The 23,539-nt window shown below is 43.3% G+C and overlaps 2 protein-coding genes and 1 long non-coding RNA gene across 15 annotated transcripts in view; 2 read left to right on the forward strand and 1 right to left on the reverse strand.

The window, feature by feature from the left end:
• The window catches only part of Cd34 (CD34 molecule), a 22,587-nt gene extending 13,064 nt beyond the window's left edge, over positions 1-9,523 (forward strand). The window contains exons 5-8 of one of the 2 annotated variants that reach the window (XM_052738106.1): positions 6,546-6,702; positions 6,937-6,989; positions 7,191-7,355; positions 8,060-9,523. In XM_052738106.1, the coding sequence (XP_052594066.1) occupies positions 6,546-6,702; positions 6,937-6,989; positions 7,191-7,355; positions 8,060-8,245 (561 nt within the window). In that variant the 3' untranslated portion in view covers positions 8,246-9,523. Of the gene's footprint in view, positions 1-6,545; positions 6,703-6,936; positions 6,990-7,190; positions 7,356-7,912 lie in introns of both variants that reach the window. The other variant, XM_052738107.1, reaches the window with a different exon arrangement.
• LOC128110192 (uncharacterized) lies at positions 5,177-20,999 on the reverse strand. Of its 4 annotated transcripts, none has more exons than XR_008218141.1 (4): positions 19,993-20,294; positions 13,507-13,594; positions 7,271-7,362; positions 5,177-5,849 (listed from the first exon to the last, which is right to left on the reverse strand). XR_008218141.1 is itself a non-coding variant. In XM_052738108.1 (4 exons), exon 1 carries the CDS (start codon positions 20,997-20,999, stop codon positions 20,391-20,393), a length of 609 nt encoding a protein of 202 aa, XP_052594068.1. In that variant the 3' UTR covers positions 5,177-5,849; positions 7,271-7,362; positions 19,993-20,143; positions 20,301-20,390. The 4 variants fall into 4 exon arrangements, 3 of the variants coding, with proteins under 3 accessions (XP_052594068.1, XP_052594069.1, XP_052594070.1); XM_052738108.1 differs by lacking the exon at positions 13,507-13,594 and adding an exon at positions 20,301-20,999 and having other exon boundaries at positions 19,993-20,143; XM_052738109.1 differs by lacking the exons at positions 13,507-13,594; positions 19,993-20,294 and adding an exon at positions 20,301-20,999.
• The window catches only part of LOC128110194 (uncharacterized), a 60,662-nt gene continuing 57,658 nt past the window's right edge, over positions 20,536-23,539 (forward strand). For all 9 annotated transcript variants that reach the window (XR_008218142.1, XR_008218147.1, XR_008218149.1 and 6 more), the window contains exons 1-2: positions 20,536-20,649; positions 21,523-21,717. This is a non-coding gene — a long non-coding RNA (uncharacterized LOC128110194). The remainder of the gene's footprint in view (positions 20,650-21,522; positions 21,718-23,539) is intronic.

Below are 23,539 nucleotides of genomic sequence, written 5' to 3' on the forward strand. Positions count from 1 at the left end.
AATTTGGGCGTAGCTTCTCTTACTACTTCCTGCTGGAGGGGGGCACTGTATCTTATGCTAGGCAAGTATTTCATTGCTGAGGCATATCCCTAACATTTTTCACTGTAAGTTTGATGGATTTTTAGCAAGGATATCCTAACATATATTCTAACTTACTATTGCTTAGATATTAGAAAATAATTGGAGTTTGAATATTTATCTTCAATTTGTGTCTTTCTTGAATCTGCTAATTAATTTTTCATTTTTAAAATGAACTACAAATTATCTGCTATGATGTGTTATTTTTCTCATTCTTTTTAGTAGTAATGATTCTTATTTCAGTTTCTTGTCATACTGCATTGGTTAGAGTGTATATGGCATGGTGTGAATTTTTGTGTGTTACAGTAAATCCTGTTTCCTAGCAATAACAAGGCCCTGGAGTAAGGATGGAGGTGAAGGGAAAAGTGCTGTTTTCTTTTACAGTAAAATATTTTCTTAAGGGAATGCAGTGAAGGGAACCTTGTAGGTAACAGCTGACATGGTTTGGACAGACTTTAGGCTGTAGAGACATGTCTTACTTATTTTGGCTACTCAAATGACTGGTTTCTTACTTACAGCTATCTGGTGGGTACCTCTGACTTACAAATCTTTTAAAACTACATATTAAAAGGACCATTTAACTTAGAGCATTTGAAAGTGGCAGTAATCATAAAGACACAAGTTTGAAGAATGAAATAACTCAATGAAATTTTCAAAAACATTTAGGATGAACATAATAGACAAAGTACAAGCAACAGTTAGTGTGTGTCTGATGCCAGTTTTTAACCTCACTAATTAAAGACAAAAATAAAATCATCCCATCTATTTAATTTTACCTATCATCCTGATAGAGTATTTTTATCTATCTATCTATCTATCTATCTATCTATCTATCTATCTATCTATCTATCTCTATCATCTATCTAGCTATCATTTATTTATTTATTCAATTATTTATTTATTTATTTATTTTGAGCATCACACATGTCTGTGCCAAAGTGCTTGCTCATTGTGCCCAGGGTTTAGAGACAACTGCAGAGCATTTTTCATATCAGTCTGCTGTTCTCAGTATCTAATTTAACTAGGGTCATTGTCTAAGACAAATGATATTCCAGAAAGAACTGCTCTTTCTACCTGTGGTCTATACTGTTCGTCTGCTTCATTCCTGACCAGAGAGCTCTTTGTGTGTCACTTTGAGATTGGTGGAGGATCTGTGATTAGCATCTGGAAAGAGCAGCTGCCCCATGTGAGCCAACAATGAAGACTTCTACACTCTTCATAAAGACTACCACTGCAGAACACATTTGAAGTGCTGTCATCCTCTGGTGTTTCCATCACTGTCCATCCATTTCTTCCTCAGAACATTTCCTCCCAAGCCACAAGCAGCAGTGCCTCCTTGTGCCCCCCGGGGTAATTTTTCTTAGACAGCATTCCTGGATCCAGAATTTCTAGCCATGGCTCCCAATATTTTAAGATTCCCTTCCTTGAATCCTCTTAGTTGGACAGTCTATTGCAGAGGTTGTAAGGGTACAGTCCCTTCTAGCTGCCATAGGTTGAGTGTTTGCTTGGGTGTCAGAGGGTTTTGAAGTACTGGTTCTAGTAGTGCAGAGGTTCTCAACCTGTGGGGTGTGATCCCCCTGGGATCAAATGACCCTCTCACAGGAATTGCCTAAGACCATCGGAAAACACAGATATTTACAGTATGATTCAGAACAGTAGTAAAATTATGAAGTATGTTATGAAGCTATGAAGTAGCAAAGAAAATAATTTTATCATTGGGAGGTCACCACAACATGACTGTATTAAAGGGTCACAGCATTAGGAAGGTTGAGAACCACTGCACTAGTGGGAGACTTCAGGCCCTACCCACAGCCCAAATTAGGAACAGGAAGGATTTTCCCTATTAACACATCCTGCAGAACTCGTTTGATACTGATACCTACCTGCATCTAGTACAAGTTTCAACAGAACTGTGTATGTGGCTCTCAGCCCTCCCAGCCCTCATTTTGCAAGTTACATGATGAGCAACCAAGGTGCTAGCTCTCCTTGTGTGGACCATTTAGATCTTTCTGTACAAACATTCTGTAACACTTAATTCCCCACTTACTCTAGTTCTGCTCTACATCCTTTACTTCTGAGCATCCTATACATGCTAAAGGATGGCAGAGCTGTTTTCAAGCGTGTTTCCATATCTCAGATCCCTTATTAGTAGAGCATGTCTCCTCAGGTATAATTTCCATTCTCTCTGCTTCACTCTCTGCTTAATTTAGTATTTATAGTCATGATTCCCAAGGTCATTTCTAAAATGTAAGACAACTTTATTTTCTTGTATCGTAGTCATTTGTGCAGGGGAATTCACCAACATTTTTAAATTGTGATAAAAATACACAACATGAAAAGTACTACCATAACAATTTCTAAGTAAAACTGAGCAATGTTGAATACATTCACACTACACCTTGCTGCCAACATCTCCAGAATTCTGTGTATTTTCCTATGACCTCGTTCCTCATCCCCCCAGGAACTACTGCTCTCATTTCTGTCTCCATGAACGTGGTTATTCTAGGTACTGATATGAGTAGATTGTGACATAAATTCATTCTATATTAGGACTGAATAATATTCCATTATGTGTGTGTCCTTCATTCTGTCTGTCCACTCATCCATTGGTAGACACTTGAGTTTTTCCACCTGCAGGTAGAGTTTTCCTGCCTGGCCCACAGTCAGGGCAAATTTCTCTCACCTGATAGTCCCACAGCCGCTCAAACCCGACCAAGTAAACACAGAGACTTATATTGCTTACAAACTGTATGGCCGTGGCAGGCTTCTTGCTAACTGTTCTTACAGCTTAAATTAATCCATTTCCATTAATCTATACCTTGCCACATGGCTCATGGCTTACCGGCATCTTCACATGCTGTTTGTCATCGTGGTGGCTGGCAGTGTCTCTCTGACTCAGCCTTCCACTTCCCAGCTTTATTCTCCTCCTTGTCCTGCCTACTGCCTACACTTCCTGCCTAGCCAATGGCCAATCAGTGTTTTATTTATTGACTAATCAGCAACACATTTGCCATACAGAACATCCCACAGCATCCACCTTTTGGCTATTGTGAATAAAGTGGCTATGAACACTACTGTTGACATGTTTTTTGGCACCTTAATATAAATTCTTTGAGATAAATACCCAGCTGTAGAATTGTTAACTCATATGGTAATTTATTTTTGAATTTTAGAGGAACTACCATATTTTTGTTTGGTTTTGTTTCCATTCCTAGAGATTGAATCCAAACCTTTGCACATGCTGAGCAAGCTTTCTATCACTGAGCTACACTCCAGTCCCTCTCACTGTTTTTGTTTTTGTTTTTTTTTATCGTGGCTGCACCATTTTACATTTCTGTCAACAGTATACAGGGCTCCAGTTCCCCCACATCCTTGTCAGCACTTGCTCCCCTACACTCTGGTTTTTAAATACACAGCCATCCTAATGCTCATGAATAATTATCTCATTATCTCATTGTAGTTTTGTTTACAGTTCCCTGGTGCTTAGTGATATTGAAAATCTTTTCATGTGCTCCTTGACCATTTGTGTATCTCTGGAGAAATATCAACTCAAGTTCTTTGTTGCAAATATAGTTTTTGGAACCAATTTATCTATTCAGTGCCATGTCTGTTATATGTACTATTTATATCCATACAACTTGAAAAGATGAAACTGTTTGGGTAGTTTTATTACCTTTTCTAAGTTTACTTCACATTTCCTCACTTACACATTAAACTAACTTCCTTTGAGGCAGGCTGTTTCCAACCCTCTGATCACACACAGTCTCTGCCTGCCTTCCTTGCCCTCTACCCAAACACTAAAGATCAGTTCCCTTACAGAAAACATCAGTTACTGATGAAGGACTAATGAGGAAGACTGTCTATTGAAAAGAAATATTTGGAGACAATCTAACTTCCTGCCCTTAGTTTATTGCCCATTTGTTGTCTGACTTGTAACAACAGTCCTTTAATTATTCCAGTCTCTTCAATGAAGATAGGGGTTTTGCCAATTTAATACAGCAAAGAATGTAAGATTACTTTGAAATAGGTGGCTGCAGGGTATCTTAGGTAGGGTTTTTTATTGTCATGATAAACACCATGACCAAAAGCAACTTGGGAAGAAAAGGGTTGGAAGTCAGGGCAGGAACTCAGGGCAGGAACTGACACAGAGACCATGGAAGAGTGCTGCTTACTGGTTTGCCTGCTTCTGTTTTCTCAGCCTGCTTTCCCCAGTCTAGGACCACCACCTGCCCAGGAGTGGTACTACCCACAATGGCTTGGGTATCATCCATATCAATCACTAGTTAAGAAAATACACTACAGCCGGGCGGTGATGGCGCACGCCTTTAATCCCAGCACTCGGGAGGCAGAGCCAGGCGGATCTCTGTGAGTTCGAGGCCAGCCTGGTCTCCAAAGCGAGTTCCAGGAAAGGCGCAAAGCTACACAGAGAAACCCTGTCTCGAAAAACCAAAAAAAAAAAAAAAAAAAAAAAAAAGAAAATACACTACAGATTTTCCTACAGATAAATCTTATGGAGTCATTTTCAATTAAAGGTCCCTCTTCCTAAATAACTTACAACTTGTGTCAAATTGACCAAAAAAAAAAAAAAAAAATAGAAACAATGGGAGATAATTGATCCTAGAAACTCTAGAAACTTAGCATTGGGAAATACCTCAAAGACCCTTAGAAATGTGCCTGCCCTCTCCTCCCCACCCCAATACTTGATGTGCTTCTTTAGCATGGTCAGAGGTATTACAGAATTTGAGGATGCAACTCTAGAAAGGTTAGATGATATTATTTTTTAAAAAGGAACATGTGGGCACAGATGCAGTTAGAAACTCTTGAATGTGATTCTCATGAACAACATGGTGAGGCTGTGGCTTCTTCCTGCCCACTCTCTCATGATGTTTGTCCCTTGGGGGAGGATGTTTATCCTGGACATCCGGAGAAGCATTGTGTTTTGTTCAGGATCCACCTGCTTCTTTCCAGCCCAAACACAATTAACTGAGGCTGGTAAATTTCAGAGTAGGAGGCTGATCACTGTTATTGCCTTGAATTGAATCCAAGAAAGTAACCATGCAGTGGAGAGACTCAAGGTAGAGGCCAACCAGTTGGGGTGTTGGGTTGAACAAGTCCTTGAGTTCTTTTGTTTATTTGGTACAATAAATGCATTCTGGTTTCAAAATTACATGGCATGCACCCTCACCCTCACCACACAGGCACTTAGGAGTCTAACAGTTTGGTCAGAGGGAAATGACAACAGTAAGATGAGCACAATTTGGATCTCTAGGTAATACATCAAGAACTGTGATTATTAGTAATAATAGTAATAGCTGCTGTTTTGTACCAATCAGAATCCTTATGTATTAAATATTTTTATACATCACTGTTGTGGTCACCATACACCCAGTTTAGAGCTGAGGAACTTGATGATGTTGCGCAGTTGATGATAATTTGAAAAGAGTCTAGAAAATTGGAGAGCAAGAATTAATGTCCAATTTGCCAAAGACAGGACTGGCTTCCTGGAAGACATGGAATTTGAGTTGAATCTTGCAGGACATGGAACAAAACAGAGAAGGTAGAGTCTTTCCATCTTCTTTTAGCTGTAGTGAGGCTGGACAGGCTGTCACACAACAGACTTGCTTCCATGCATTTCCCTACTAGCTTTACCTGAGCACATTGGGTTATTTCTGCTAACACAATCCAGATGTGTCTTTGCCCTCTTTTGCAAGCTTACGTGCTTTGTTATAATTTTCTTATGGTAAACAGTCTTTATAATTCAGTTTCTTTATCTATAAAATGAAAAGAATAAAAGAATTACAGTACTCACTTTCTAGAATAGTGGGAGAGTCAAATGAATCAATATGTGAAAAGCACCTAAGACAGAGTATTGGCCATAGTAACTGGCATTTGTTTTAATTGTCATATATCTCTCTATATAGACAATAGTTTTGATCATATGGAATTAATTCATAGCTACTCCTCTTGTCTTCCACTTTATCCTCACATGTGAGCCACCATGTGGATGCTGGGAATTGAACTCAGGACCTCTGGAAGAGCAGTCGGTGCTCTTAACCTCTGAGCCATCTCTCCAGCCCTTGGCTTTTTTTTTTTTAATCATTTAGAGCTGTTGTAACCTTGAAGCATAGAATTTTTCTTAGTTATTAATTAGTATTAAACATTCACTATTGCATTGATACCATGTTTGTGGTGATTCTGAATTCAGTTTGAGCAGCATGCATATATAGGCAATTATTGAATAAGAAAATATTTCCTGTTTGTATGTACATGTCTTATTTCTTTCTTACTATAGTTGTTGCACATAATTTAGCAGTGGTGTTTTAAGTTGGAATTCTAGAAAGAAGGATTTCTTGTGGAGGGCATAATAATGTGACTTGAGTCAGAATTCTTACCTTACTCTGGGTAAGGTTCAATGTTACTAGTAATTACATCTCTTGCTTTTTCTTTTCTTTTTTCTGTCTTCCTAGGATGAATTTAAGAAGGAAAAAGGAGAGGGTCTAACCCAAATACTGTGTGGGAAGGAGGGGGCTGAGGCTGATGCCGGTGCTAGTGTCTGCTCCTTGCTTCTAGCCCAGTCTGAGGTTAGGCCTGAGTGTTTGCTGATGGTCTTGGCCAATAGCACAGGTAAGGGCCACTTTGGGGGCTTGGGATTGACTAGGGCTGAAATTAAATGGGGTTCATGTTAGAAGATCCTGGTTGGAGCTCCTATACCTCAGCTTCAGAGACCACAGGTGCTGGGAAGAAAGGTCTGGTTAAAAAGGCTCATTGGATAAAAGAGCTTCTAGGACAAGATGGGAGGATAGATCAAGATGAGCTGGACTAGCTTCTAGATTTAGCAACCCCTGTTTCTAATTCTAGAACTTTCCAGCAAACTCCAGCTTATGGAAAAGCACCAGTCTGACTTGAGAAAGGTATGTTCACAAGATGATGCATCTCAAGGGGAGCACTGGGTCAGGAGAGGAGATGGTGACCTCTTCAGGCATCCCCTTCTTTGCATCCTTTGACAGTCTGCATCAGGGAGTTGTACCCAGGGATATGGAGTGGTCTGGGCTTCTCACTAGAGCTTCTTTCTCACAAGTGACATGCTGCCATTTGTTTGTCTTTTCCTTAAGCTGGGGATCCAAAGCTTCAATAAACAAGATATTGGGAGCCACCAGAGCTATTCCCGAAAGACTCTGATTGCATTGGTCACCTCGGGAGTCCTGCTGGCCATCTTGGGTACTACTGGCTATTTCCTGATGAATCGTCGCAGTTGGAGTCCCACAGGAGAAAGGCTGGTCAGTTCTGGAGTAGGGGGAAAAGAAATGAGGAAGATAATGAACTTCTGGGGAGGTCCATGGATATCATGAAAAAGAGAGAGAGAAATACCATAAAAAATATTTCTAGTATTTTTGAGATAGGGATATGCATGCATGAAGACATTGTATCTACAAAAGAGTAGGAATAAGATGCAGTAAATGGGGAGAAAGTTAAACTGAGGCAAGCCCACTTGCTAGTCATTGTCACAGCTGATGGTTTATGTCATCTATGCATTTTGTCCTGGATAGTTCAGCTGGATAAAAGAGAATAGGCTGCTAAATTGGACATGCTTATTTGTAAACACATTGAATGCCCTGTGGGTGCCATTTTGCTTACAAGCATGGAACATATGGAAGGAATATCTACTTTTGAAGTGTTCTGGATAGAGGGAGGGAAAAGGCTAAAGTTTGAGTCTTGCCAATGGCTGGTATCTACTGGGGAGGCTCTTTTGTCCCTGAGATTGGTTTCTTATGGGGCTGGTTACTGAGCCACATTGACATGGTGTGGTGCCTCTCCTCTGTCCTTTCTCCTCCAGGAGCTGGAACCTTGATGGCTGTTGGGAAGAAAAGAGCCTGCACATGTAGCTGTACCTGCCCCCTCTTCCTACTTCCTTTGTGCTCTCCTCACAGTACCTCACAACCCTACTTACCAGATAATGCTACTTTATTTCTACACTGTCCAGGGTGAAGACCCTTATTACACGGAGAATGGTGGAGGCCAGGGCTATAGCTCAGGACCTGGGTCCTCCCCTGAGACTCAGGGAAAGGCCAGTGTGACCCGAGGGGCTCAGGAGAACGGGACCGGCCAGGCCACCTCCAGAAACGGCCATTCAGCAAGACAACATGTGGTGGCTGACACAGAACTGTGACTTGGCTGGGTGGGCAAAACTGGGTGGTATCTGGGAAGTGGCAACTCTGCCTCGACCTCATGCTGCCTCCAGCTCATGTCCTACCTTCTCACTTACATATACTTTAGAGACTGTTCCTAGGACTCTTCACCTATGGGGAGGCAGATAAACTTACCTCTGAACATTTAGCTCCCTGAACCCAAATTCTGACCTTTGGGTCAAGTTGTGATGGGGAGAAGCCTAGGTCTAGAGGAGATACCAAGGCTGGTGGCTATGTATCACTTGTCTTGGATCCTTTCTTCCTCTTCTCTTGATTCTTTACAGAGGCTCTTGGGGAGACTAGCTTTTCTAAGCTACAACTTCCTCCTAGGAAACTTCACATTTTACTGTTTCTTCTTTCTGTTTTTTTTTTTTCCATACTGTAGGAAAACCAAGGTATTCACTGACATCTGCTCCCTTATAAGGATATAGCCAGAAAACAGTTCATCCCTTATAACTCTTCAAGACAAGTGGATTTAGTCACCAACTTCTCTCTTGGTCACCTGTTCCTGAAAAATCTGTCTACAGAGGCCAGGACAACTTTCTATCTGAATCCTGGTACTGGGCTCCATGTTTTAAAGCAACAGCTCACTTGGTCTCTTGGGGTCACACAGGAATTCTCATTGGTTCAGTGTAGACAGGACAGTGGAACAAGACTTTGAACTCTGTTTTTTTGTTTTATTTTGTTGCTAGGGATTGACCCCAGAACTCCACACATATTAAGCAAGTGCTCTACCATTGAGCTGTATCCTCAGTCCTCCTTCTTCTTCTTATTTAGAGACAAGGTTTCATGTAGGTGACCAGGCTTGCCTTGAACTATGAAGTCTAGGCAGGCCTTAAACTCTTTGCTTTAGGCTTCCAAGTAGCTTGAATTACAGGCCTGAGCTACCAGGCTCAGTTGAGCTAAGCCTCCTGACCTGAGCTCTTCAGAAGAATCCTCTTGCTTTGAGGCCCCTAGTCTTCTCTAAAATCTATGACTTCCCCCGCCCTCTGACTCCTGGGGGAGCTGTGGTCTCAGTCCCCTGGTAGATTCCTTTCTGTCTGTGCCTTTCCTAGCCTAAACCCCTTCAAGATTACAAGCTTCCTCTCCTGGGGTTGACCCAGGACCCCTTCTCTTATTTTTTCAGAGGGGAAAACAGGGATCCTGATTTCAATGAGGCTGGAAACAGAACTTTCCAGAGATGAGAGGATTGGGTGGATTTTTTTCTGAATAAACAGTGATGAGTGAGAATAATATAATTAAAGTGATGATGAAATCTGTGCTGTGGCCCTATCATGCTGAGTGTGCTAAGTGACAGGGTGGTTTCCATATGAGGTCTGGGGAGATTGTGTGGTAGTGGTGGGGAGGTCAACCAAGGAGGAGGTCAGCATACCGAAGGGACATAGCTGCTGGACAGGATGCCCAGAACTTGTGAATTTGTGAAATACTCCCCTCCATGTTGGGAGGCAAAGAGGCTAGAAGCTTTCTATAGTGGAGAGAAGGGCAGGCTGCAGTGCAGCTCAGGAGGAATGCTGGGTATTCAGAAACACCATTCTGAGAAGTGGGGCATGTAAGTGGCTGCATGAAAAACATACAAAACAAAGGAAAGGATTTATGTTCTAGGCAGCCTTTGTTACCTGATCATCCTCTAACCCAGCTCATAGTATAACCAGGAACCACTATGTGAGGTCTATTCTGGAGCTGGCTGCCAGCTCCCAGATACAGCAGTCATATGCAAGTACTTGCCCATCCCAGATTCCAGGTGAGCTGCCCACATGCCACAAGTAGTGGAAGAGGGATGCTGCTGGATTTTCAGAGGCCTCTGGGAACACCCCTAAGTGTGTCAACAGTGCATAGGGAGTTAAAGGCTAAACAAAGTTTGCTTCTTCCAGTCTTATCGTGTCAAAGCCAGACACACCCCCAACCCATTTCTTGCTGGCATTTGTCTAACTTTGCTAATAGAGACTTCTCCCTAGGATTAAGGAAGCTGAGGGGCAAGGCTAGACCTTGCCCAAAAGGTGGTGGCTGTTTGGGGGATCAGAGAAAGACAGGATGGTGATTGAACATAAAAGTCTAGTTAGCCGGGACTGGAGAGATGGCCCAGCAGTTAAGAGCACTGACTGCTCTTCCACAGGTCATGAGTTCAATTCACAGCACCCACATGGCAGTTAATAACTGTCTGTAACTACAAGATCTGACACCCTCACACAGACATGCATACAGGCAGAACACCAATGCACATTAAAAAAAAAAAGTCTAGTTAGCCTCCATTTAATAGCATACCTTGCAATGAATTACCAGTTAAGGGTCTGGTCCTGGTTAGTGGTGTCTGGAAAGTAGTTAAGGACTGGAAATGGAGTCCTTGGAAACATTAGAGGGAGAAAAGAAGCAAAAGGGCCTCAGGACCATTTTACTCTCATTTCTGAGGATGTAAACTTTAGGGGAAAGGTGTGTATGTGCTGGGGGCAGATGGATCAGTGGCTATGATGGCTGGATAGCTTACTCTAAAGCATTACTTTTCCACTAGGCCTGAAAATCATGATGCAGCAATGGCACCACCTGCTGGCCCTGCTGGGTTCCCACTGTTCAGCCTCAGTACTTTATGTTTGTTGGATTTCTATCTGGTGTTCTACCCGTAACAGTCTAGTACAATTTATCTCATTCATAGCACACACACACACACACACACACACACACACACACACACACACACACACACAGAAAGGTAACAATGGAGAGGACTTTAAATATATATTCAGTTCAACTCCCTACATGCAGCTAATCCACACTAAGGCTTTAGGAAGGATGTCCTAAATGTGAGGCTTCCTTTCATCTTAGCATCCTGCTCTTCTGCAGAGGCCTCTAGGTAACTTCAGTTGGGTGTTTCAATGCCAGTGGCATGTTTCAGAGTGAGTTCGTGACTACATTTTTGCATCATTTCACAACTGTGTACTGTGCCAGGACTCAAAAGCCTAGCAGGTTCTGAGCCTAGGAACAAAAATCTTAGGAGGCTATGAGGCTCTGCATTCATTATGGTTGCACACATGGATTCTTTTGCCAGCTTTCCATCTAAGCAGATAAATGACTGTCCTTTAAGTCTTGACAAGTGCACTATCCCCTTTCTATCTCTTCTAGATAAATCAATCCTGTATTTCTTTATCATGGCATAAGCCCAGGTATAGGCAAACAATTTTGTGCAATAGGATGCTACTCATTTCCTTATAAACCTACTCATGGCCCAATGATTTTCTATTACAATTTAGCCATTCAACAAGTTTTATCAAGTATATTCTGTGTAGTGGCTGCTCTAGAGACAGAATGAAGCAGACATTCATTGAACTTATAGCTCTAACAGAAGAGAAAGACAGCAAAAAATACTTTAGCTCAACAAACATACACATACATTTTCAAGTAATTTTCAGAACTATGAAAAATACATGAGTTTCCCCTTTAGTATATTCCAAGACGCTTGGTGGAGATTTAAACCTTAGCTAGTACTGAGGCCTGCAGACAATCACTGTGATACTTTAAGAGTTGACTGGATAACCATTACAGCTACCAAAGGACAGAACCCCATTTGAGGAATTGCCTTCACCAGATTGACCTGTAGGCATGTCTGTGTGGCATTTTCTTAATTGTTGATCAATATAGGAGGACAGTTCTGGGAGGTATAAGAAAGATAGCTGAACATGAGCCTGAGAACAAGGCAGTAAGAAATGTTTCCCTACAATCTGTGCTTCAGGTTCCTGTCTTGAGCTCTTGTCCTGGCTTTTCCTTGATGTAAGCCAGGTAAACTCTTTCATCTCCAAGTTGTTTTTGGTCAGTGTTTTATCACATCAACAGAGACAAAACTAGGACAGAAATGAATCGTTCTTTTTGTAGCTTTTTAATGGAACTTTTGGAGAAGCCTTCTTCATTTTGCTAGCCATTTTAGACATCACTGGCAACCAAATTGATGAAATTGTTTTACCTAAGAAGTTTGGATTCAATAAGCAAAAGAAAGCCTGCCTTGTCTTCCCTGATCACAGCTTACCAAAGATGAACACAGCGCAGTGTAATTCAGAGACAGCAGCATCAGCAGGTGAATCTGGCAACTTAAGGGTCTCTGACACGAAACTATAGGCCAGCAGTTATTCTAAGCTCTAACTCATCTGAATGTCATTGGCCTTGCTCAATCAATTCACTTTCCTCTGAGCCCCAAGACTCTCTCATGGGAGGATTTCTTGAGTTACCCTAGAATCATGAATAGAACTGCTTGGACCTGCCTGAGCTGCTTTGTGGTCAATCCATGAGGCTCTGGAGTCAGACAGTCTACAATTGGATTTAGCTCTGATATTAGCTATGTGACCTTGAGTGTATTACATTTCAAACCCCCTTACTTCTGTTTCTTCATTTATGAAAAAGGGGGAAATAATATATAAAAAGATGCTATGCCACAAATTACTGCCCTATGCCTTCATTAGGGTGGGGCAGAATTAATCTTAGAAGTACTTTGCTCATTGGTAAAAGAAAACTCTTTAGTAACATCTGGTTAAAGAGCAGACAATGGGACTGAAGTGGCTAAGAAAGCTTATTGTTCTTGTAGAGAATGTGAGTTCTGCTCTTAATACCCACATTGGGTGGCTTACAATCACCTGTAACTTCAGTTCTAGGGGATCTCCTGCTCTCTGGCCTCTGTAGGCATCAGCATAAGACATGGTACACATAAATTCATATAGGCACACCCAAACATCTTTTTTTTTTTTTTTGGTTTTTCGAGACAGGGTTTCTCTGTGTAGCTTTGCGCCTTTCCTGGCGACTCGCTTTGTAGCCCAGGCTGGCCTCGAACTCACAGAGATCCGCCTGGCTCTGCCTCCCGAGTGCTGGGATTAAAGGCGTGCGCCACCACCGCCCGGCATACCCAAACATCTTTAAGAGGAAGGGCAGATATAATTTTTCTCTGACCTCAGACTGAAAATAGCCTAGAGTGGAGACTTTGTCCAAAAACTAAATTTCTTTGCATAATAATCTACTGTTTGCAGAAAGATATAGGAGGCAGTAGAGAGATGGCTGAGAGTCTTAGAGAGATGGAAACATGATAGCAGCAGGGCTCAGGGTGCAGAACAGCTGGGAAGGAGTATCTTGGAGCATCAATAGAGGACTTTAGATATGGCTGCATTGGTGAACCTGTAAGTATCCTGTGCTGTGCCCTGCTTTCAGTAAAAATCTTTGTACAAATGGTCCTGTGTTCTGAAGCCTTAAAAAGAAAAGACAATAGCAACACCTTCCAGAAGCAGCTTGAATTCAGCTGGTCCAGGATTTCATAGGCAAACATGAATATGTCAGTCCTTTCTCCAGGAGTCCTTGGAGACCTAGGGAGAGCACACAGTTTTCACATAATTTTGTATGGGGGCTCAGGCTTTTAAAACAGACAGACAGACAGACAGACAGACAAACAAACAAGTCATGATTTAAGAAGGCTGATAAAAATCAGGTTACATAAGGATTAGATGAAAGAATGTACAAGAAGCAATTAGCTCAGAACATAGACCTTGATTGATAAGCACTCAACTAAAGGCCTTTATTATTTTGATTTATTATTCATTTCCTCCTATTTTCATCCCTTTGAACATCAAGGCTTCATAATCTACTCATAAATTATGCTACTCATTTATTCTACTAGAATTCATCAAATTATCTTCCTATGTACGAGGTATATTTAATAGCTACTGAGGGCTTAGTATGCCCTAAGTACTAGACAAAATTTACTTCATTGGATCCTCAGATGAACCTTAGGGAGAAACAAATGGATTCCCACTTGTTACACAACTCTTCTTGAGAAGACTTGAATAAACATGTCTTCACCCCAAATAGGGCAACCAATGACGGGCCAAAAAAGCAATTCCATTCAGCTTGGTGAACCAAGGAGTTTATTGGGCTTGAGTATAGGAGCATGAGTGAAGGGTCACTTACATGCTACTCATGGGTGATTCACAAAGATCTCCATCACCAAAAAGCCCTATCACACCACAGATGACAACTAGTGAGTGCTACTTTATTGGAATCCTATATTCTTTAGCATCTCCCCAAACCACATGAAGCTGGAGCAAGATTACACAAAACTTGGGGTAGGTCAAGACTGCATGGCTAGAATTGAAATTGAAAGTCCATTGATCCTCCCCACCCACCTTCTTGGAAGGAATGTTAATAGGCCTGATCTTGTGAGGGTCAATTGTGAATGATTATAGCTGTTCTGACTTCAAGATGGCAATGGCCATGTCATCCCCCCAAAATAAAGAGTTCCACAGCAACGTTTTACAAGTGGGAAAACTGAGGCATAGTGAAGTGAAAGGACTTATTTTAGATCCTCTGGACAGCCAATGAGGAAGCCAAAATTGAAATCCAGGCCATTGAATGTCAATATATGCTTTTAAGCCCCATAGTAGGCTAATTCTGAAAAACAAAACTGGTAGGCTATAACCATTGGTAGAAGGGGCCATGAGGACAGGGCCTTTAAGAAGCAAGCATGTAAAAGTAGCTGGATTTTCACAGTTCCTACTGTTCTTAATGGCGTGAGAAATGGTGACATCAGCACTTCTGCCAGAGCTGCCTGTCAGCTGAATTGATTCTTCTATACTGCCTGAGCACACTATAGCAAAGGAAAGGAAGGGAATGAAGAAAGGGGATTGATTGAAGTTGCCAATAGCTAGAAGTTAACTAGTTTACCTTAATGTAGCACAACAGCAATAAATAAATTAATCACTTGAGGGTAGGGAATGACTTTCCTATACTCAGTTATTAAAGGCTTGTATCACTAATTAGTCTATTAGTTGGAACTGTTCCCTCCCTTCCACATGTTATCAGCCTGCCAAAGCAGAGAAAACCCAGCCTTCAGGGCAGAAAATAGGAGAAAAAAGATGCAGCAGATACAAACAGCTGGGCTTCTGTGTGTTTTAAAAGCACAGCTCTTAATGCCTGGGGCAAATCCACCTGCTACAAGGAAAGGAACATTTATCAAAAACCAAAGGGCTGTTGTCTTTGTTGAACAGAAAGAGGAAAAAAAAAAACGATTTAATCTTTAAAGAAAAAAAAAACACCATAATCACAAGAGGACCCATGAAGGATAGTTCCACTGGGTGTTTCCTGGAGCTCAAGACAGACAGACACACAGACAGACAGACACACACACACACACACACACACACACACAATTCTGTGCAAAGGTGGCATCAGAAGACTCATCAACAGAGGGGTTCTCTGCCTGGTGCTCAAGTGCACTCATCTTAAGGAACTTATGTGTATAGAGTTCTTACTAAATGCCTGATGCCATTTCTGTCCTTAATATTTATAATGTCTTGTTTGATGATTTCATTGATAGTTTCAAAGTGCCTTCTAGTTATTTCTGGGAATTCCCGAAAGAAGCCTCAGATGAGCCCTGACCCTAACTGTGGTCAGTAAGAAAACTACTTTGCTCTTGCTTTCATGTTTTTGCAATCACTGGCCCAGGCCTCCTGCCTACCAAGATCTTGGGTAAGCCTCTCATCAAATTCCTTCTATGTGAGAGTGTGGTAATGCACACCTATACACCTAAACTTGGGAGGCTGAGGCAGGAGAACTGCAAGCTTGAAGCCAAACTGGGCTACATAGAGAGATTCTGTCTTTAAAAAAAAAATACTTTTGCATAACAGATAAGTTTACAGCTTCAGGCAACAGCCATCAACATAGATAACATTACTGCATATGATTCACAAGTCATTATTGAACAGTTCCAAAAAGCTCTGAGCCTCAAAGCTGTTTCCATATCTCTGTGAAAGGAACACTAGAAGAGAACAACAGCCTTCATACTCCTTCTGTGCTTTTCAGGCTCCTAAGCGCCCCTCTGTCCTCTGCCTAGTTGATAAACAGACATCCTATGAGCATAAAAACCATCAGACACAGGGTAGGATGTTGGGGCAGGTGTTTCCACTAGCAATAGCCCACCAACAGCTGTCTTATCATCTTGCTTAATTCACATAACAGCTATGTGCTGGGATATTATCAATCCCATTTTACAGAATGGAGAAATGGAGGTTCAGAGAGGTTAGTTCGGCCAGATGTCTGCAAGCCATAACAAAACATTTAATAAGAGTTTGATAGCTGTTTGGTGATTTGAGTAGAAGTGTAAATATGGAGTAAACAGACCCCAGCTGCTGGTAATCTTGGAGCCTGAAAGTGTCCAGTGTCATATAAAGATGATCTTTCAATTGAGATTATTCAATTAGGATGCAAAGGGGGACAAAAATTCAAGTATATGGTTAGCCTCAAGGTCAACTACTCTTCAGCTCATTTCTTCCTATTCTCAAGTTTTCCCAACCAAACTACCTTATACATCAAAAATCCTTCAGAAGTTCTGTGTCTCCATTCGTTAGCTACATGACTATGATATATGTGCCCAAACATTGCTTCCTCCTCTAGAGCTGGAAGGGAGGAGCAGGTTGGGGGTTGTTGGTGGTAGAAAATACCTAGACTTGGAATGCAACCTCAAACTTCTGTTACCTGGTGACTAGCTAGGTAACCTATGGAAAATGGTGTTCCATTGATTCACTTCAGTTTCCTCATATGAAAATTTCTCAGCTGTCAAATGAAAATGTTACTGCAAGGATCAAGTGAAGTGATATAATATAACTGGCTAATATATAGATGGAGAAGATTTTAAAATTGTAAAGTACCACATATATTTAAGAGCAATCCTGGGTGTTATCATTCCCATTTTCAGTTAAGGAAATTGAAGACTCAGAAAGATTGAAAATCATTTGAAAATGGTGAGTGGTGCTAGTATTTAAAATCTGCCTTCTGTCTTCTAGCCAGGTGTGGTGTTACACACTTGTATTCCTAGCACTCAGAAGACTGAGGCAGGATTGTGAGTTTGAGGTCTGCTTGGGCTACATAGTGAGACATTATCATAACAAACAAAAAATCAAACAGAACAAAACAAGGCTGATCTTACCACATTTCAGAGTACTACTATATTTGCCCCAGGGTCTCTTATCTGGGGTGTGTGTTATAGTCTACCTTTCATTTATATTGGAATGTTCATGCTTCTACATAACATCAGATATTGTGCTAGGCATGGAGAACACTGGTGCAGAGGTCTCACCAAGACAGGGAAAGCAGATGTCACAGAAGTAAATATCGGTATTGAGGGACTAATGCCATAAAAAGAATGGACTCAGAACAGAGACGCAAGAGAAGGCAAAGGGGATAGCTGAAGTTGAGTAGGGTGTAGCAGGGAGAGTGTTTACTATTGAGTGGGAAGGAGGCTGCTGTTTAGTATGAGTGAAGCATGCAATTAAGGAAAGTACCAAGAGGGGAGGCTGGGGATACAGTTAAGGAGATCTTTGAAGCCTAGTGAGCCAGGTGAAGAGGTTTGGCTCTCACATGGTTCTAAGCAGAGAAGAGATTGATACTTTCAGTGACCCTTCAGTCTGAAATGTTGTCTTTCTTCTGAGCTGCTATAATAGAAAACTATTGACTGGATAGATTACACAACAGGTGCTTATTTCTCATAGTTCTGAAGGCTGAGGAGCCCAAGATCAGGATGCTTTCAAAATTTGTTTCTGGTAAAGGTTAGCCTCTGTTTTTGCAGGTTTTTTTTTCTTTTTTTAAAATCCTGTCTTCTTGGTTTTTCTTCAAGTGGTAGAGAGCAGTGAGAATGAGCAAGTTCCCTGGTGTATTCTTTTATATTTTTCTATATATATATAGCCTAGGCCGGTCAGGAACTCATGATGTTCCTGCTGCAGACTCTAAAGTACTGAGATTGCATTTGTGTGTAGCTTGCACCCTGCAAATGCCCCTTCTTTAAAGACATACATTCCATTCACAAAAGTTTCACTTCCATGTCCTTACTATATCCCAAATGTTCTACCTCCTGATACCATTTCATTGGATCTCTGGATTTGAAAATAATTTTTAAGAGGACACACATACAGCCCACAGCAGATGTGGGCCTGGATCTGAGCCTGGTGAGGCTGGAAGAAGAAAGGGTAGCTGAGGTGGAGACAAATGTGGAAACTCACACACACACACACACACACACACACACACACACACACACACACACACGGTTCTGAGCTGGGAATAAAGAGGAAGAGGACCTCTGAAGTTTGATTTAGAAAGTAGAGTATGGATATCGTGTGTTATGGAGTTATTTCCATACTGCAACATACCCTCCTGGAAGCAGTCTTCTTAAGACTCAGGAAGCAAACTAAATGTATAAGGTTCAAAACTGAGGAGTCTCAAAAAGCTCCTGAAATTTACAAGTCACAAGGCCCCTCCTTAAGGTTATATAAGCAGTAGCAACAGCTGTGAAGAGAAGATAGTCTGAGCTGTCTATACGCAGGTCAGGAAGTTCCACAACTGCAGATTTCATGAATTGTCATTCAGGATGGGAGTTGGGCTTTTCAGTCATGCAGCTTCTGCTGTGGGATGGCCTGTATGTCAAATGTGTTGCTGATTGGTCAGTAAATAAAACACTGATTGGCCAGTAGCCAGACAGGAAGTATAGGTGGGACTAACAGAGAGGAGAACTGAAAGAACAGGAAGGCGGAGGGAGACACTGCCAGCCACTGCCATGACAAGCAGCATGTGAAGATGCTGGTAAGCCATGAGCCACATGGCAAGGTATAGATTTATAGAAATGGATTAATTTAAGATATAAGAACAGTTAGCAAGAAGCCTGGCACGGCCATACAGTTTGTAAGCAATATAAGTCTCTGTGTTTACTTGGTTGGGTCTGAGCGGCTGTGGGACTGGCGGGTGACAGAGATTTGTCCTGACTGTGGGCCAGGAAGGAAAACTCTAGCTACAAGCCTCAGTCATCCATGTTCCTATAAGCCACCCCAATAAATTCACTGGTTCACTAAGTTAAACTTGATTGGAACAGTTTCTTTGGCTGTCATGGATTGGTTTGTTCATATCTCCCAGGAAAAGTCACAAAACATAGTAATTGGCTGGAGGGAGTGAAAATTATTGGTGACATTCTGGTTTCTTCTATCAGGTGCAATGGGTAAGGGGTGGTGCCCCTTATTGGACTCACGGACACTAGTGGTAGAATAAATAACTGCTGCTTGGCAGATGCATTCTGCATGAACTTGTATCCTAACTCATCTAGCAACCACTGAATTGAGGCTGCTTTGTGCAGAAGAAAAAGAAATGAGAAGATCTTGCCACCTTAAGGACTCTGTTTTCCAGCCATGGAGTTATACCTGGGAGAATATATATTGCTGTTGGAGCAACCAAAGAGAGGGAGGGTACAGTTTCCTCTGGGTAGCTCACTGCTACCTACCACTTGCATTTCCCTCAATTCCTTCACTTTGAATATTTATAAACTATTGTCAAATAAATGAACTATGTAAATTACCTTAGTTGCAGAAGGAAAAGACTGATCTTAAAAGAGTTTACAATCAACTACAGAAACATCAACAGGTGTATGTATATCTAACAGTGGTTAAAAAGCAGAATGTGATGCCAGAAAATCAAGGAGAAATAGACTTTTGTGCTAGCCTTTAAGGAAAGGAGAAGGAGGAGGGTGTGTGTGGTCAGAAGTAGAGGCGGCTAGACTGGCCAGAAACCAGGCTCCTCTACAATCTGTCAGTCTACGCTCTGCCTCCAATCCCCATCGCTGGGACTACAAAAAGATATTTTTATAGGCAGAAACATGAGCTCAGAGACTGGTGAAGATGTCCCAGAAAGACAGCAAAGTGGCAGTTTCAGGAACTGCCAACTGGCTTACCTGCCACAGGCACCCACAGAGGTCTGAAGCTGGCGGTCACGACACTGAGAAGTTAAAAATATCCTGAAATACCATGCAAAACTCTGCTTCTGTGTGAGTGCGCATTTTTCTGTAGAGAGGGCCCACAGTTCTTCTCCAATTTCCTACGGGTCTAAGTTAGAAAACTGTCAAGAAAACATCCCCTGAATAAAAATTTACAGGTAGACGAAAGCATAATCTTTTTCGACGGAGCTCCAGAAGGGACCTAGATGAACACCTGTGAATTTCCCTTAGTTGCCTGAGCCCGACCCACATCTCCAACTCTTTACCTTATGCGAGGTGTCATGAGAGAGAAACTTGGGAAGGGAAGGTCAGAAGAACCAGGACCAGTGAAGAAAAGGACAGCTCTGGAGCCGCCCTCAGATTAGGGCGGGCCTATTGGCGGCGAGAATGTGGTTGGCTGGCTGGTCAGATCCTCTGCGGCTTTTCGCATGGATGGGCGGAGGCGACCGCGTTCCCGGCAGGCGCAGCGCCGGACTTGGCCGCAGGGTGGCGCGGCGCGGGCGCGGAGCGTGGGAAGAGCGGGCGGAGCTGAGTCCGCAGCGTTGCGCCTCCCGCGGGTTGCTGCGCCGCGGGGCTGCGATTGCTGTGCTGCGCCGGAAGCCGCGGGCCGCCCAGGTAGGAGCTGCGGGGCGGGATGAGCCAGGCAGGCCGCGCGTGGCCCCTGCGTGCCCGGCCCGGCCGCGCTTACCCCTCCGCTGCCGCCTCGCAGGCAGGCGGTCGCGGACGGCTGTCTGGGCGGTGCAGGCCTGAGGGGCCGCAGCCCCGGGCGCAGGAACCTGAACTGCGCCCTGCAACTCAGCTTCCCTGTAGGCGGCGAGCGTGGTGCCACGCAGGGGTGCGGCGACTTGGGAGAGGCTTCGTGGGAGGGAAGCGGAGACCGGTGGTTGAGGGGGCGAGGGACGGCGCAGCCTGTTTGAGATGTGGGAGCTTGCTCCTTCTAGCTCTTCAGAGGCATGGAGGTGCATGAGGGAAGGCCAGGGTGTAGCTTGGGACTCGCAGGTGCAGCCAGAGGAGATGCTACCGGGCAGGTTCTGTGCGGTTCCCCTTCCCCATTAATAACGTGGGTGTGGTAGTGATGATGGGAGACTTGGATGGAGCTCTGAACTAGCCAGCTGCGCCCCCCTGGCCGGTGTGCACAGTCACCAGCCACAGACGCCTGCGCCGCTGAGTGGGGCGGGGGAGGAGGAGGAGCAAGCCCTCTGGGTAGCTGCTCTAGCAACCTAGGCAGCTGCAGGGATGGGGCAGATAGAGTCAAGAGTTGTGGACAGCTCTACATGCTGCACCTTAAGTTCCTAGGTGGTGGGTCATCTTCCTTATGGGGGAAGTGAGGCTATGGGGAAACGGGAATATACTCAGGACTCCTTCGTAGCATTGTTTGTAGTCAGAGATGGGATTTGGCACTTGCCAAATATGCTTTTATTATTATTTTTATTCAATTTGGCGTAATTTGTCTTTTGTTTTGGTTTTTTTTTTTTTTTTTTTTTTTAGAGAAACAGCAAGTGACAGAGCAGAGGACAACTGGCCCAGCCAAACCTGTTGCTGCTGCAGTGCTTGTTATGTCAAAATAGAGGGCTCTCTGGACCTTACCCCTCCCTTGCCAAGGCTTCTGGGTGTCCTTCTGCCAGGCTGTACAGAGTCTGCCTTTAGCCAGGGTGTGTTGGCCCCCACCTGCCACCCAGCAGGGTAAGAAGAATGCAAGAGCCAGGCAAGTCTCTCTGTCCTCTCGGGTGGAAGGAGCAGGTATAGACAGAGCTGAGGCAGTAAGGGCCTGGCTTTCTTTGGCACTGGTGGCAAGAGAGTGTATGCCAGCCCCTTGGGCTGGTTTCCACTCCTGGCCTGCCTCTGGCATTGGATAACTGCGTTGGTGCTATTGGTGCCGTCATGTTATATAACACTTACATAATCTCCCACAGTGATAGCTTTCTCTGTTCTGAGGTCACGCTGATAAGGTATATATGTCTATGTAGGAGAAAGGATCTATGGTTTTTGGATGGACCTTTTCTCCCAGCTCATCCCTAGCCAGGAGTCTTTTGATGATTTTGGAACAGGAGGGGTTTAACTGAATAGGTACCCAGTACACTCCAGCAATTCAGTACTAAGAAAGGTGCTGGCTGGGCAGTTTTCTCCATTTTGTAATTTTATTTCTCCTAGCTGAGTGGATTGTTTGGTAGTGTGGATGCCATTCTTGAGCTTTGAGTCCAGCTGTTAGTTTTTGGAGCTACCTGGCATGGCAGGTGGGTGTGGTGAGATAACCCCTAAGATGTGGAACACATGATACATTGTGCTTGATAGTGAGGATTAGCTCTGCCCTTGAGGTTTTGAGCAACAGACTGGAATGATGATATTGGCATTGTAAGACATTTAGAGCAAACCTAGGGGACAAGAGGTGGTCAGGGAAGGGTGTACAGGGAAGCGGATTAGACAGCAAAGATAAACATGGTGTTCTTTTACTGTACTCTCCACTGGGCTGTCCATGGTTACCAGGGCAACAGAAGCAGTGGTGAAATCATGCTTTTCCTTCAGTGGAAAAATCTGGTCCCTCCTCCAACTCCTCCTCCCCCTCTCCCTCCTCCTCCTCTTCCTTCTCCTCTTCCTCGTCCTCCGCTTTCAATTGTCTGCCAACCCTGCCCATTAGGAGGGTGATGGTCTTAGGGATCAAAGACTCCAGCATACCCTCTTAATGCCCTTCATTGTCCGTTTTTTATCATCTCCCCCTTTCCTGCATCTCTTAGCTCCCCCTAAAGCTCCACAGTTGGCAGTTGCGTGGGAGTTGGAATACATGGAGGGGGCAGGGCATCGACGTCATCACTGGGCAAGGTTAGCCAAGCGTGGGCAGAGATGTGATGCAGCAATGACAGGAACATGGAGAGGGTCAGGAATTGATCAGCTCTTCAAGCCAGAGGTTGTTTTCAGAATGGTAGATAGGTAGGAGGGGGAGAGTGAGATGGTAGAGGGCCTGCAGAGTGCGCTGCTCTGGGCTCAGGGTGTGGGAAGTAATGATATGCCTCATGATGAAAATCAGGGTTCATTCAACAATTATTGTACGCCCCTTAAATTAGGTAAGGTTCTGGAAGCTTGGAAGCCAGAGAGGTAGCAGTGAGCCTTGACCTTGAAAAGAATGTATGCATGGGAGGAGGATGAGTAAGTATATAGGGTAAAATCCTATATCTACATCATTATAAACCTGGCATAGGGGTAGGGGAGGTGGTATAGGCAGAAGACAGCTAAGATACCAGACTGGAGGTGGGAGTTAGTGTGAAGCCTGTGGAAATAGAAGGGAGAGACAGGTCAGACAGCCATTTTGGCTTGGGGACAGGACATGGAGAAGGAAGGTGCTAAAATTTTGAGCCTTAATGGTTGCTGGAAATAGGAAAGTTAGTATTCAAACTTTTTCAAGGGAGACACATTTGATTTGTTTTTAGCTATCTTTGGGATGACATTGGGATATCAGTATAGAAATATTTATGGTCAGATTTACGGAGTGTGAGATGGAAGTCAGTTCTAG

This window comes from Peromyscus californicus, unplaced genomic scaffold (assembly GCF_007827085.1).
Source record: "Peromyscus californicus insignis strain IS unplaced genomic scaffold, ASM782708v3 Scaffold_14__1_contigs__length_90479793_seg_2, whole genome shotgun sequence".
Lineage (NCBI taxonomy): Eukaryota > Metazoa > Chordata > Mammalia > Rodentia > Cricetidae > Peromyscus > Peromyscus californicus.